This window comes from Taeniopygia guttata, chromosome Z, assembly GCF_048771995.1.
Source record: "Taeniopygia guttata chromosome Z, bTaeGut7.mat, whole genome shotgun sequence".
Lineage (NCBI taxonomy): Eukaryota > Metazoa > Chordata > Aves > Passeriformes > Estrildidae > Taeniopygia > Taeniopygia guttata.
Window position 1 is genome coordinate 78,402,591 of NC_133063.1, and position 11,813 is coordinate 78,414,403.

Genomic DNA, 11,813 nt, shown 5'->3' on the forward strand with positions numbered 1-11,813 from the left:
TGCAGAAAAATGTCAAGTAGGGTTTTCAAAGGCCTGACTGGATAACTTGTAATGAGGATAGCTAATTGATAATGCGAAGTAGCTTCCAGTTATTTTCATTGCAGCTAAGTGTCCAAGCACTGAAAATCCAATTAGACCACAACAGGGATTTTTAATGAGGCACTGATGGTTTGCAGTCCTCAGGTAAGACAGTCTAAAATGCATAAAAGAAAAACAGTGTCCATGCATGGACCTGTTAATGGTGGGAGTGAAAAACTGCACCTCCTAAATTTATTGGGTGTTCAGGGATGCATCACCAAGACCATAAATGCCTAGCTGTGCTGTAACCCTCCTCAGGAAAATCACAGCTATGTTTGCTTTCCTGGAGTCAGGATGTTTCCAGTAGGAGTGATTTATCGACTGTGCTGCTTTATTTCTGTTAAATATCCGGCAGCTGGCATGTGCTGAAGAATTGTGAAGCATCTGCTTGGATTTGGGTTTTTTTCTCAGTCAGTAATTAATAATACCTCAAGCACCGGTATTACCATACAATAACAGCATCAGCTTAAAGCATCTCAGTTCCCAGATGTCTCTGAGCGGGGGATGCTAAGTGCTCTTTGTTCTTCTAATACAGTACCACAGAATGGTTGGGGCTGTGTTAGGAATGAGACGCTTGACACAGCCAATATATCAAGCAGCAATTCAATTTATTAATTAATATGGTAATCTATGAGCAAAGACAGCACTTGGTACAGTGGTGGGGGTTTTCCCCTCCGACTGCACACCAGCTGTTGGGCTTGATGGCATTTATCGATATATTCATGCATATTCATAAGCTTTTCCCAGTTTCTATGTGAGCTTTTGACAGTTTCCATTTCTACATTTAACAACACAATTCTATACTCCAGGGTCATAAATCTATGATGGTGATGTTTGGTTCCTTTCCAATTTCTATACCCTATTGTGTGTATCCCAGGATGTGTGTCCAGATGGTGGGGTCCAACTTCTGTTTTCTGGGATCATTAATCCATGGTAATGATGTCCAGCTTCCCCTTTCGACATCACTAATCAGCAATCTTGATGTCTATCTTCCTTGTCCAGGAGCTTGAGATAGGGTCACTTCCCTTTCTCTTTAAATCCTTTGTACATTCTAAAGCTACATTAATGTCCTTAATACTAAACAACAGTCTAAAGTTATAATTCAAAAGTTCTTATTACAAAATAGCTTAAGACTTCTAATTGCTATCTGCAAACAAAAGATTGGTTCAAAAACCTTCTTTCATGCTTTCCTTGGTTGTTTATTAGAACTCATCTTTATAGCTGTCCCATGGCTATGTTCCATGCATTTCATAACTACAACTGCACAGGTTGCCTTCATTCACCTGACACAAAACATAACTTTGTATCTTAGAGCTGGAAGGGATCTCTGGAGCTCATCTAGCCCAGCCCCCTGCCCAGGCTGGGTCACCAGGTGACACAGGAACACAGCCAGGTGGGTTTGGGGTGCTTCCAGAGGGTGATACTCCACAAACTTTCTGGGAAGCCATTCCAGTGCTTTGTCCCTCTATGGAACAAATTTCTTCCTCCTGTTGTGGTTTACTTTATGGCTATTGCTCCTCATCCTGTCACTGGGTACCACTGAACAGAGTCTGGCACCATCCCCTGAGGAAATGCCTTAGAAATATTTATTTGCATTAACTAATTCACAGCCTTGTCTTCTCCACACCTTTATTTACTACACCCTTAAAGCTCAATTCCAGCATGCCCCTGACTACGGGACACATCTGCTGCCTGTGCCACCGATGAGAATGAACTTCCTTTCTGAAAGCACGCCGAGGCACCACCCCAAGGAGCACACTTGAGGCAAACTCGCTTGTGCCGAGCATCCAGAGCCGCACCAGCCGCCTGGAGCTCACCGTACAGCCGGCAGCACCCCGCTTCCTCCCGCCGTGAGGCACTTCCAGAGGGCAGAGGCCGGGAAGGAGGAGCCGCGGCCGGGCCGGCCCCGGACGGACGCGCTGTGCCGCCCCGCCGCCGCGCTCCGCCCTTCCGCCGGGACATGGCGCAGGAGCTGCGGCCTATGGACGGCGACGTGGAGGACGGCGAGCTCTCCGGCTCCGACTCGGACATGCCCGGAGCCGGCTCCCCCGCACAGGTGAGGGTGGGCAGCGGCCGGAGCGCCGGGCCGGGGGAGCGCCGGGCCGGGGGCCGCGGGACGAGAAGGCCGCGCCTGAGGGGGTTGTGCCGGCGTGGGGCACTCGTCCCCGGGCCGGGGGCCTCTCCCGGGGCTGCTGGCGTGTCCCTGCGCTCCTGGTTGTCCCTGGCTGTTCCTGCGCCCCTGGCTGTCCCTGTCCCTGCGCCCCTGGCTGTCCCTGGTGCCGCCGTGCTCTCCCCGCGGAGCCGCTGCCGGGCGGGAACGATGGGGGCAGTGGGGGCAGAGCCTCCGGGACACCGCGCGGAGAGCCCCGAGCGCTGCCAGCGGCCAGCCCCGGGACCCCGCGGCTCTCCGGGTCTGGGTAGAGATTCCAACGCTGTCCCCGGGTCTCTCTTTGTCCCGTTATGTCCCCTCCGCCACCAGCCCCAGGTCCCCAGCCCAGGGAGGAGCTGGAGCTGCTGGAGGAGCCCAGAGGAGGCTCCAGGACGAGCAGGGGATGCAGCAGCTCTGCTGGCAGGAAAGGCTGGCACAGCCGGCATCGCTCACCCGGGCAGGAGAAGCTTTGGGCTGAGCTCAGGGCGGCCTCGCAGGGAAGATGGAGAGAGACAATGGACAAGGGCTGCAGGGACAGGACACAGGGAATGGCTCCCAGTGCCCCAGGGCAGGGCTGGGTGGGAGATTGGCAATGGGGAATTGTTTCCTGGCAGGGTGGGCAGCCCTGGCACAGGTGCCCAGAGCAGCTGGGGCTGCCCCTGGATCCCTGGCAGTGCCCAAGGCCAGGCTGGACACTGGGGCTGGAGCAGCTGGGACAGTGGGAGGTGTCCCTGCCATGGCAGAGGTGGCACTGGGTGGAATTTACGGTCCCTTCCAACCCAAACGAGTCTGTGATTTGCAGAGGGTATGAGGAATTTATTCTGTGAGGAATTTGTACTGAGAGTATGAGGTATTCATGGCAGTGTACAGCCCAAAAAAGATTTCAAAGATCAGTGTGTAACACTGTATGTGTAACAGATTTTGTACTCTCCAGTTATTTTGATCTTTGCAATATAGTTCGGAGAAATGAAGTGCAAAATAATATTTTTACAGAAATGTTCAGTCTTTTTTTATTTATGCTGGCTTTGGAGTTTTTGCATTACACTTGAACTTAAAGATTTGTTTTTCATAACGTGGTAAATTGAATACTTCCTTTTTCCTGTCTGGAGAAAGAAGAAACGGCACTGTGTTGATGAAAACAGTAAGGCTAAAGAGAGAATTTTTATTTCACTTGAAAGTGAAGAAGAGATCCTATTTTGAAAGATAATGGGACAGCATATAACTTTATGATAAGAAATCAGTCAGGGAATAATTGGAATTTGGAGTAAAAGCATTACTTGAGTATTTGTAGATCAGTGGAATGATTTTTTTGGTGGGCAGTGTTTGTTCTAATTCATAAGACATACTTAATCCTTAGTGTCTTGTTGATTTAAAGGAAGAAAAATGGGAGGTTCTGTAAAGGTTCTGCTGTCCCCAAGTTGCTTCATGTGCCATCCTGACTGAACCAGGATCACAGAATACTCTTAGTATGAGCCATCCCAGTTTTATGGGTTTGATTTTAGGCTTTATTTTTATCATTTGGTGGTCTCACTTGAAACTGCAGAGAGATTATTAACTTCTCTGATTATTAACTGATTATTATCAGTTCTCTGATTATTAACTGTCTCTAGACAAAGCTCTGGTAGGTTGCTGTGTTGTTCTGGTATTTTACTGTTCTTAGAGCCTGCTGTGCATCTTGCATCTTTGTCCAGTTTGCACACATTCATCACTTTTCCAGTTCTGTAATCATTTTTGCTCAGCAAAGTTTGCTTTCAGGAGAATAGCAGCTCCTGACGTGTTTCTATGTCAGCCATGCTATATTTCATGCTCATGCACTCAAAATACAGGAGTTTCAAAGGATGCCCCTGTGCTGTGGCCCATGAGATGCTTGTGGAGGTCTGCATGGCCACGAGGGTCAGAATTATGTATTTTAGCTAATTGACAACTTTATAGCCCTTCTAATTTTCATTGAATAATAGATTTTGATTAATTTTTAATTCCAGAAGCTGCATGCTGGCAGTGATTCCTGCAGGCCCTTCCAGAGCAGCCTCTCATCCTGCGCTCCCAGTGTTCCTTACAGGACCACCAAGAGCCTGGACTCGAGCGAGGAGAGCGGCTCCGAATCCGATGACGACAGCTGCCTGTGGAAGCGAAAGAGGCAGAAATGCTTCAACTTCTCCCCTGGCAAACCCGAGCCCTTCCAGCTCAGTCAGAGCCACCAAAAACAAACTGCTCTGCGTGGGAAGAAGGTCAACAACATCTGGGGCGCCGTGCTCCAGGAGCAGAACCAGGATGCGGTGGCAACTGAGCTCGGGATTCTGGGCATGGACGGTTCAATTGACAGGAGCAGGCAGTCTGAGACTTACAACTACCTGCTGGCTAAAAAGCTGATGAAGCAGAAGGAGGCAGAGACTTTGGATAAGGAGCTGGATGAATACATGCACGATGACAAGAAGACATTGCCGGCAGAGGAGGAAAACGGGCAGGGCTTCCTCAAACGGAAGCGGCCCATGAAAGACAGACTGGGGGAAAGGCAAGAGATGAAATACAAGGGAAGGTATGAGATAACAGAGGAAGATTCAGAGGAAAAAGTGGCAGATGAAATTGCTTATCGGTGAGTTAAATAATGGTGCATCTTCACTAAGTGTTGGTGGTTGCTAGAAAGTGGGGTGGGGGGAAGCTCGTGTGCTGCTACATAAGGTGTCACACCAGATTGATGCCTCAGGTTTAGCTTTTATATTCTTCACATTATATACTGCTTTAGTGTGTACTGAACTCCATATTAGGGGATGGTGAGCTCTCTTCACAGAGAGAGCTTCTCTAGCAGGGGATCAAGGACAAATGATCCAAATTTCAGGGCCAAGAGCATAAGCAATGGTGGAATGAAGAGAGAAAAACAAGAAGGATGGGAATTAATGGGCTGAAGCTGTAACTGGACAATTAACTTCAATATGTAAATGGAGCAGAACTTACAAAAGTGAGAGACCTCATGACTGGTCATCCATTTTTGATCATTTTGGGTTCTTATGGGATGTAGCCCTGGCTGGGCTCTTGTGCTGCCCAAGATGAATCTTTTGAGGCTTTCTAATAAAGCCTCAAAGCTTTTAACTCCGTCTAGACTCTGTTCTAGGTCAGCCTTCTCAAGGCATAAAGATCACAAAAAGCATTTCCAAAATCCTGGGATAAAAATGCATCACTGTAGCTAGTGATCTTGTAGAAACATCCAAATAATACTGTCTGTTTCTTCAAATGTTTATGTTTTTATTTACAAAGCCACTGGGGCTGTTTGTCATTGTACAAAGCCACTAGGGCTTGTTTGTTATCTGGGAACAGGGCAAGGAAAAATACTGCTTCTCATTATACAGATTTAGTAGTGGCTTTTTTTTTTGGGAAATACCCAGTAATTGTTTCAAGTTTGACATAATGCACACATGCTGTGGTCACCACAAAAATCTGTTCTAAGTTCTATACCTTTGAAACCGTAGATAACTTGGACAGAGCAGTGTTTTGGATGGAGTTAAACTGCCACACTCCTCTTTTAGTGTTGCAAGGGAAGAAAATTATTTTAAATGAAAAACTAGACTTAGAAGATCTACTGACATTTAGCTTGAGGTTTAAATGAAACTTCGGTTTATTGTTTTTATGCATGTGGTATTACCTCAAAATCTGGTAATATTACAGCAGTTAGTTATTAATGCTGTTAATAGTTCTGGGTAGCTCCTCATTTCTTAATTTGAAAAGTTCAAGTATATTTCTTCCAATAAACTCCTTTGTGTTGTATAGAGCTTCATTGAAATAGGCCAGAAGCCTCTTTTTTTCTAATTATTGTAGCAGTGGCCCTGAGCTGTATCAGTGGGGTTCTGGTTGTAGTGTAATTTTTTTGTTGTTTTGTTTGCTTCTTATAGATTATTGTAGATCAGTCAATAAACTGATTTCTTCTTTGTTATGTAGGTTTGACTGAAGTGGCACATGATACAGGGGAACTTGTATACTTCCTGTTTTCTCCAGTTGATGATTTAACTGTAAAAAGTTAATTTTAACTGTTAAATGCACAAGAAGCTTTTACACTTTGATTTCAGAGATTTCTGCAGGTCTTTGCAGTTTCATATTTGGTTTGATATTTCACACATCAATAGAAGAAAAATAACCACTCAAGGCATTTTCACTGAAACAAGTTTTAAAAATGCATGCTTCAGGGAAAAAACCATGCTTCAGAAGCTCAGTATTTTGAAATCTGATTCAATAAACCATTTAAATGCATTTGAACACATAGACTCTTCAGCACAAAATGAATTACTCATTGTGGAAGTTCCACAGTCAGTTATACTCAAGGAATTATCCTGACAATAAATGTGCCTCTTTTCTTTCCCCCCTCTCTGTTCAGACTTTGTGAGCCAAAGAAAGACTTAATTGCTCGAGTAGTGAAAATAATTGGGAAGAGAAAAGCCATTGAGCTGCTGATGGAAACAGCTGAAGTAGAACAGAATGGTGGACTGTTCATTGTGGTAAGGAAATTGTCATCTTGTGGGCTTGCCAGGACGGGCAGGGCAGCTACAAGCTTTTTACTTGTAGAATTTTCACGGAGTCTGTCATGCTGAACATGTTCTCCTGTAGTTTTATGGCCTTCCCTTGCCATGAGACTCCCCCAAAAAACATCAGTGTAACCTTCCAGCAGGATTTGAGCAAACAATCAGGTGAATGAATCTGGAGATTACCCAGGTTGTTGTGCTGAGATTGGTGTCTGATTTGCGGGGATAACGTTGTGTCTGTTATTGTGGCTCTCCTTGGAATCTTTCCCTCATCCTTGAAGATGAAGGATTCTCAGGCTTGAATAAAACCAGCATTTCCAACATTCCATTTGCTGAATAACTCCCAAAAGGAAAACTTTACTTTATTAGGGAATCACTGGCTTGTGTACCAGCAGAGCAAAACTGAGCACTGATTTCTGTTAAAAATCATGGTCAAAACCCCTATACTCCACGGTTAGGTTGTCAATTTTTTGTATGTTTTTGTTGTTGTTAAATAATGAGCCTCAGTGCAAAAAATACAGTGGGTAAGAAAAGCTGTGAGTGATAATTTGGAAGTACTTTCACCTGATTACAATTTTTAAGTTCCATCACTTGGAAGTAGAGAGGAGGCAAAAAAACAAGTAGGGGAACACAGTCTAAAACCAAAATAAACTAAAAAACCCTTCCTCTTTCAAAAAACAAAAGGCAGCAAATTCCAGCTAGCTAGTTGTGTTAGAAGCATTCAGTTGTCTTTAAAATTAATTAAAAAGTGTTTAACAGGAGAGATGAAGGGACACAGCTCCTGGTGGCACAGGTTGCTTTGGGAGCAGGTGGGAGTACACTCTGTGAAAGGCAGATCACAAAAGGCACAATGAAATGCAGGTGATAAAAGAATGTTCACATGTGCTGTTTCAAGAACCTACTTAAAATCTGACCATCGCTCTTCTTGGGATTTTTAGATTATATAGTACATTATTTAGCAGGAAAGTATCATATTTTGCACCAGTATCATCCGTTTTTTACTGGAGAAAAAGCAGTGTTTTATACTGCAAATTTTAATTGAACAGTAGTATAATAATTAGCACTTGTAATTTACAGAGGTTTCAAAGCTGAGCCCATTCCATGCACTGCTCTTGATGCATTGAAAATTTCTGGGTTGAAAACATGAGGAATTTTAAAGTACAGGCTGTGTTTGCTACGCCTTCAACAGAAATGCAAAATCCTGTAGATAACACAGACAAGTTGTAGCATTTCTGAGTACAATTACAAAAAAAACCCCGACATGAACATAGTTTTATTAGACTTGTTTTAGACATTTTACTGAGCTTATGTGTTAGGAATGCTCTGAGTGCATAACTTGTTGCAGATAGCTGTGGGAGTAGTTAGAATACTATTTGTATTTTGGTTCTTCACTACCAAAATCAGGTTTAGTGTGTGGTTTTAACAATTTAGCTTTATATTCTAAAGGATTTTTTGTAACTTCATGATTTTCCTGTCCAGATTTAGCAGGCTGGTTGTTGACCTTCATATGACTAATTCAGTCACAAATGAGACACAGCCAAGGTTATTTTAATGTGGTATTTGACACACCAGAATTTAAATTGGCTTTATTCTGTCTTAACACTGAGTGTTGCCTCAGAGGCTATTTTTTCTGTCAACACTTAGCATTAAGCATGCTATTCCCAATTTCCTCTCTCCCTATCAAGAATGGCACCAGGAGAAGAACACCTGGAGGTGTCTATTTAAACCTGCTGAAGAACACACCGAGCATCAAAGAAGAAAAAATCAAGGTAAAAATGTCAGGAGTTCAAATGTGCATTCTCGTTTGGGTTTTTTCTTCCTACTAGAAATGTTGTGACTGAAACTCTCTAACTTCCAACAAATATAACTGTGTATTCCACTGAAACCAGGCTTTCACATTCAAAAGACAGGTGAATGATAAAAGACCTAATCAAAAATAGTTGAATTGCCATTAAGTCTAAGCAGAGGGAACTCACTTTTGTGTGTTGCCAGTCACAAAAACCTGTTGAGGAGGACAAGGTCTGGCAGAGGTAAATGCTAGATTTTCCTAATCTGTATATTTGTATTCTTTACAGCAAAGTTGTCCACATTGTGTTTCTCCCCTTGGAGCTTTGTGCCATGGGGCATGGATTGAATGCAGGTCTCCCAGTAGAATATTTTTGTCCTGTATAGCTCCAGCTGTGGCACCAAGCAGAATTTCTCACTAAATCAGTTCATGGTCTGAACCTAATCTGAATGCCTCACTGGGCTCCTCTGTGGTGCTCTTTAAATCACTTTTGTAAGCTTGTAAACATTATTTCTCTGAGATCTTTTTACTTAGTGCAGAAAATACCAACTTCTTTATTTTCTTTTCTTTTCTTTATTTTGATGGCCTATGTTACTTTTTTAGAAGTGTTTTAGAGTTTTTATTTTGCTTATAGGTGGCTACAGGTAATTCTGTAAACCCTTCTAGGGTCTAGCACTGGGAATCGAGAAACAAATCAACTTTTTGTCAACACTGTGGTGATTATTTGGAGAGAAAAAAGAAACAGGAAAATAAAACCCCAACATCCTTTCATAGCTTACAATGGTCAGAAAAAAATTTTAAAAGTTGCAAGACTGATTACTTTACACTATTAGAAAAGACATTTTCTGTTCTACCCCTCTTCCTTAAGTGCAGTCTTTTCTCACACTTCTGTTCTCAATACCAAATAGCTTAGTTAAATATTGACCATCATTTTTAGGTATGTGAGGTTTGTTATTACTTCACTTTTTTTTAAGGAAATACCAGTAAAATGAATATGCAAAAATTTGTTGTTGTTGTTTACTTCTTTCAAGGAAATATTCTATCTGGAAAACCAAAAGGAGTATGAAAACAAAAAAGCTGCCAAGAAGAGGAGGATACAAGTTCTGGGGAAGAAGATGAAAAAGGCCATCAAGGGGCTTAACCTGCAGGAATATGATGATGCATCTCGGGAGACTTTTGCCAGTGACACAAACGAGGCTCTGGCTTCCCTGGATGATCTGCAGGAGGGGCACCACGAGGCAAAGATGGAACCTGAGGATACTATTGAAATTGATAATGCCCATGATTTGGAGATCTTTTAGTTCCTAATATTCTTGATAGCAGAGTCTATAAACACAGGTTAACTGAGCCTTTCTTATAATCCCATGGCTTCTTGTTTTCAAAGCATGGGGAATACTTGATGCTGAAGAACAGGAGGTAATAATTAGCTAAATTTAACAGCATGAAACACTTTTAATTGTCTTGTTACTTGTTTGCCGAGTTCTCAGAAACTGTTAAGATTTTTCTAGATAAGAGCCCTGCATCACCTTAGGAAGTGTTTTTAGTCACATGTTAGTTTTAGGAGTTAAGGCTGTCTTTTAACCAAATACTTCTCATTTAATTTGCTGAAGTATACACAAAGTAATCAGGTGAGCAATGCTCTTTACTACGGATAAACAGAAAAAACAGAATAAATTTAGTCTTGATATAAATTATCATATATTCTTAATGTGGCAGTGTATTGACAAAAACAGTATTTAGAGGATTAAGACCTGTAAAAACAGATTGGTTTGTGAAATAATTTTAGTGGTCAGTGACCTTTGAATAACAACCTTGTAAATAAGCAGTATTGAGCAATGTATGTTTCAGATTTCTGCAGTATTTTTATTCTTTGTATTCCAATGGTGACTTGAGCTTCCTATCTGTTCTTTCTAAACATTTTCCATTATTAGGCACATACCTAAGTTCCATGGATCTTTTTGTTTGCAGACAAATTTAACTGAAAGTCTTCAGAGTAGTGAGATTTTACTGAGCTGTGTTCCATTCAAGGGTCTGTAGACTGTATGTGCAGATATAAACCCTTTACCTTTCAGTTCTTGTTTCTGTCCTCCTCCTGTGTGCAGTGAGATAAAGTGCAGCTTGCAGAAGAAATGGAGTTTTTCTGTGCTGACTCTTGCAGGGGATATTTTTTTTTGTTATTTACTTGATGCAGGAAACTGTTGTGTAGTTCTTTAGTTTGGCCGAAAAGAATTTTTGTGTTGAATATTGTTTTTAATATAGCTGAAGAACATGTATAACACTGATATGTATGATGTCTGAAGTATTTTGTCACTAAGAAGTTGTAGCTTTTTTTTTGAGTAGACACTATTCAGCCCAACTTTTGCCCATAAATTTGTTCACCTTTGAGTCCTTCAGTTTCAGGAGGAAAGTGTGTCACTAAAACACATAATCACTTTATAAGATTGAACAATCCAGTACTGCCAAGACCTTGCATTTAAAGGATGGCAACATTTGAAGAAACATTTCTTACACATTCCATTCCCTGCCTTACTAAACCTGGGTTTTGACTTTCCTACTTTTTATCTGTTCACATGTCAGAGCTCCTAATTGTTAAAAAGTTAATCACATGTGCAGCATGACTTTGCTGGTAGTAGTTGCTCGTGCTGAAATAACAAAATTTCTTAGTTTTTCATTAATTTTCCTAACCAGTGATGGACAGAGTAAACTGGTAACTCCTGTAGGGGAAACAGAATTTTGTGCTGTTTAATTGCATTGGGACTGTACCATTTCATCCTGGTTTTGGGAACTGCTTGGGGATATGTCTTAACTCTCTTCTGGATAGAATCAGAAAATTGTAACATTGGTTTAAGCAACTTTTTTATCATTATGTAATTTGCACTGTGTATTTTTTTAATGTTAATATTTCTAACGTTGATTTCCCAGGCAAGGGGTACTTAAATGGTGTGTAAAGTGTTTCTTTAAAAAAAGGGTGATCGGGGCATTAAGCTGTTGGAGGGGGCAGTGGATATGGGGAAGGGTCTGGAGAGGGGCATAGGGACTGAGGGAACTTGGGGAGGAGACTGAGGGGAGACTCACTGGGGTCTCCAAAATCCTCTAGGGGGGAAGAGGAAGGGCAGGTACTGATTTCTTCACTCTGGTCCCCAGTGACAGGGCCTGAAGCTGGGTCGGGGTTTTCAGGTTTAGATTGGGTATCAGGAAAAGATTCTTCCCCCAGAGGGTTGTTGGGCACTGGAACAGCTTTCCCAGGGCAGTGGTAACAACACCAAACCTGACAGAGTTCAGGGAGTATTTG

The 11,813-nt window shown here is 42.4% G+C and overlaps 1 protein-coding gene across 1 annotated transcript; it reads left to right on the forward strand.

The window, feature by feature from the left end:
* Nucleotides 1-1,971: 1,971 nt before the first annotated feature.
* PHAX (phosphorylated adaptor for RNA export) lies at nucleotides 1,972-11,459 on the forward strand. Its single transcript, XM_030257730.4, has 5 exons — nucleotides 1,972-2,134; nucleotides 4,210-4,820; nucleotides 6,591-6,711; nucleotides 8,421-8,504; nucleotides 9,553-11,459. Exons 1-5 carry the CDS (start codon nucleotides 2,039-2,041, stop codon nucleotides 9,820-9,822), a joined length of 1,182 nt encoding a protein of 393 aa, XP_030113590.1. The 5' UTR covers nucleotides 1,972-2,038; the 3' UTR covers nucleotides 9,823-11,459.
* The last annotated feature ends 354 nt before the right edge of the window (nucleotides 11,460-11,813 follow it).

Coding starts and splice junctions, on each gene's coding strand:
- PHAX (XM_030257730.4), top strand. CDS start 2,039: ATGGCGCAGGAGCTGCGGCCTATGGACGGCGACGTGGAGGACGGCGAG. Junction 4,821..6,590: donor GCAGATGAAATTGCTTATCG/GTGAGTTAAATA, acceptor CTCTCTGTTCAG/ACTTTGTGAGCCAAAGAAAG. Junction 8,505..9,552: donor TCAAAGAAGAAAAAATCAAG/GTAAAAATGTCA, acceptor ACTTCTTTCAAG/GAAATATTCTATCTGGAAAA.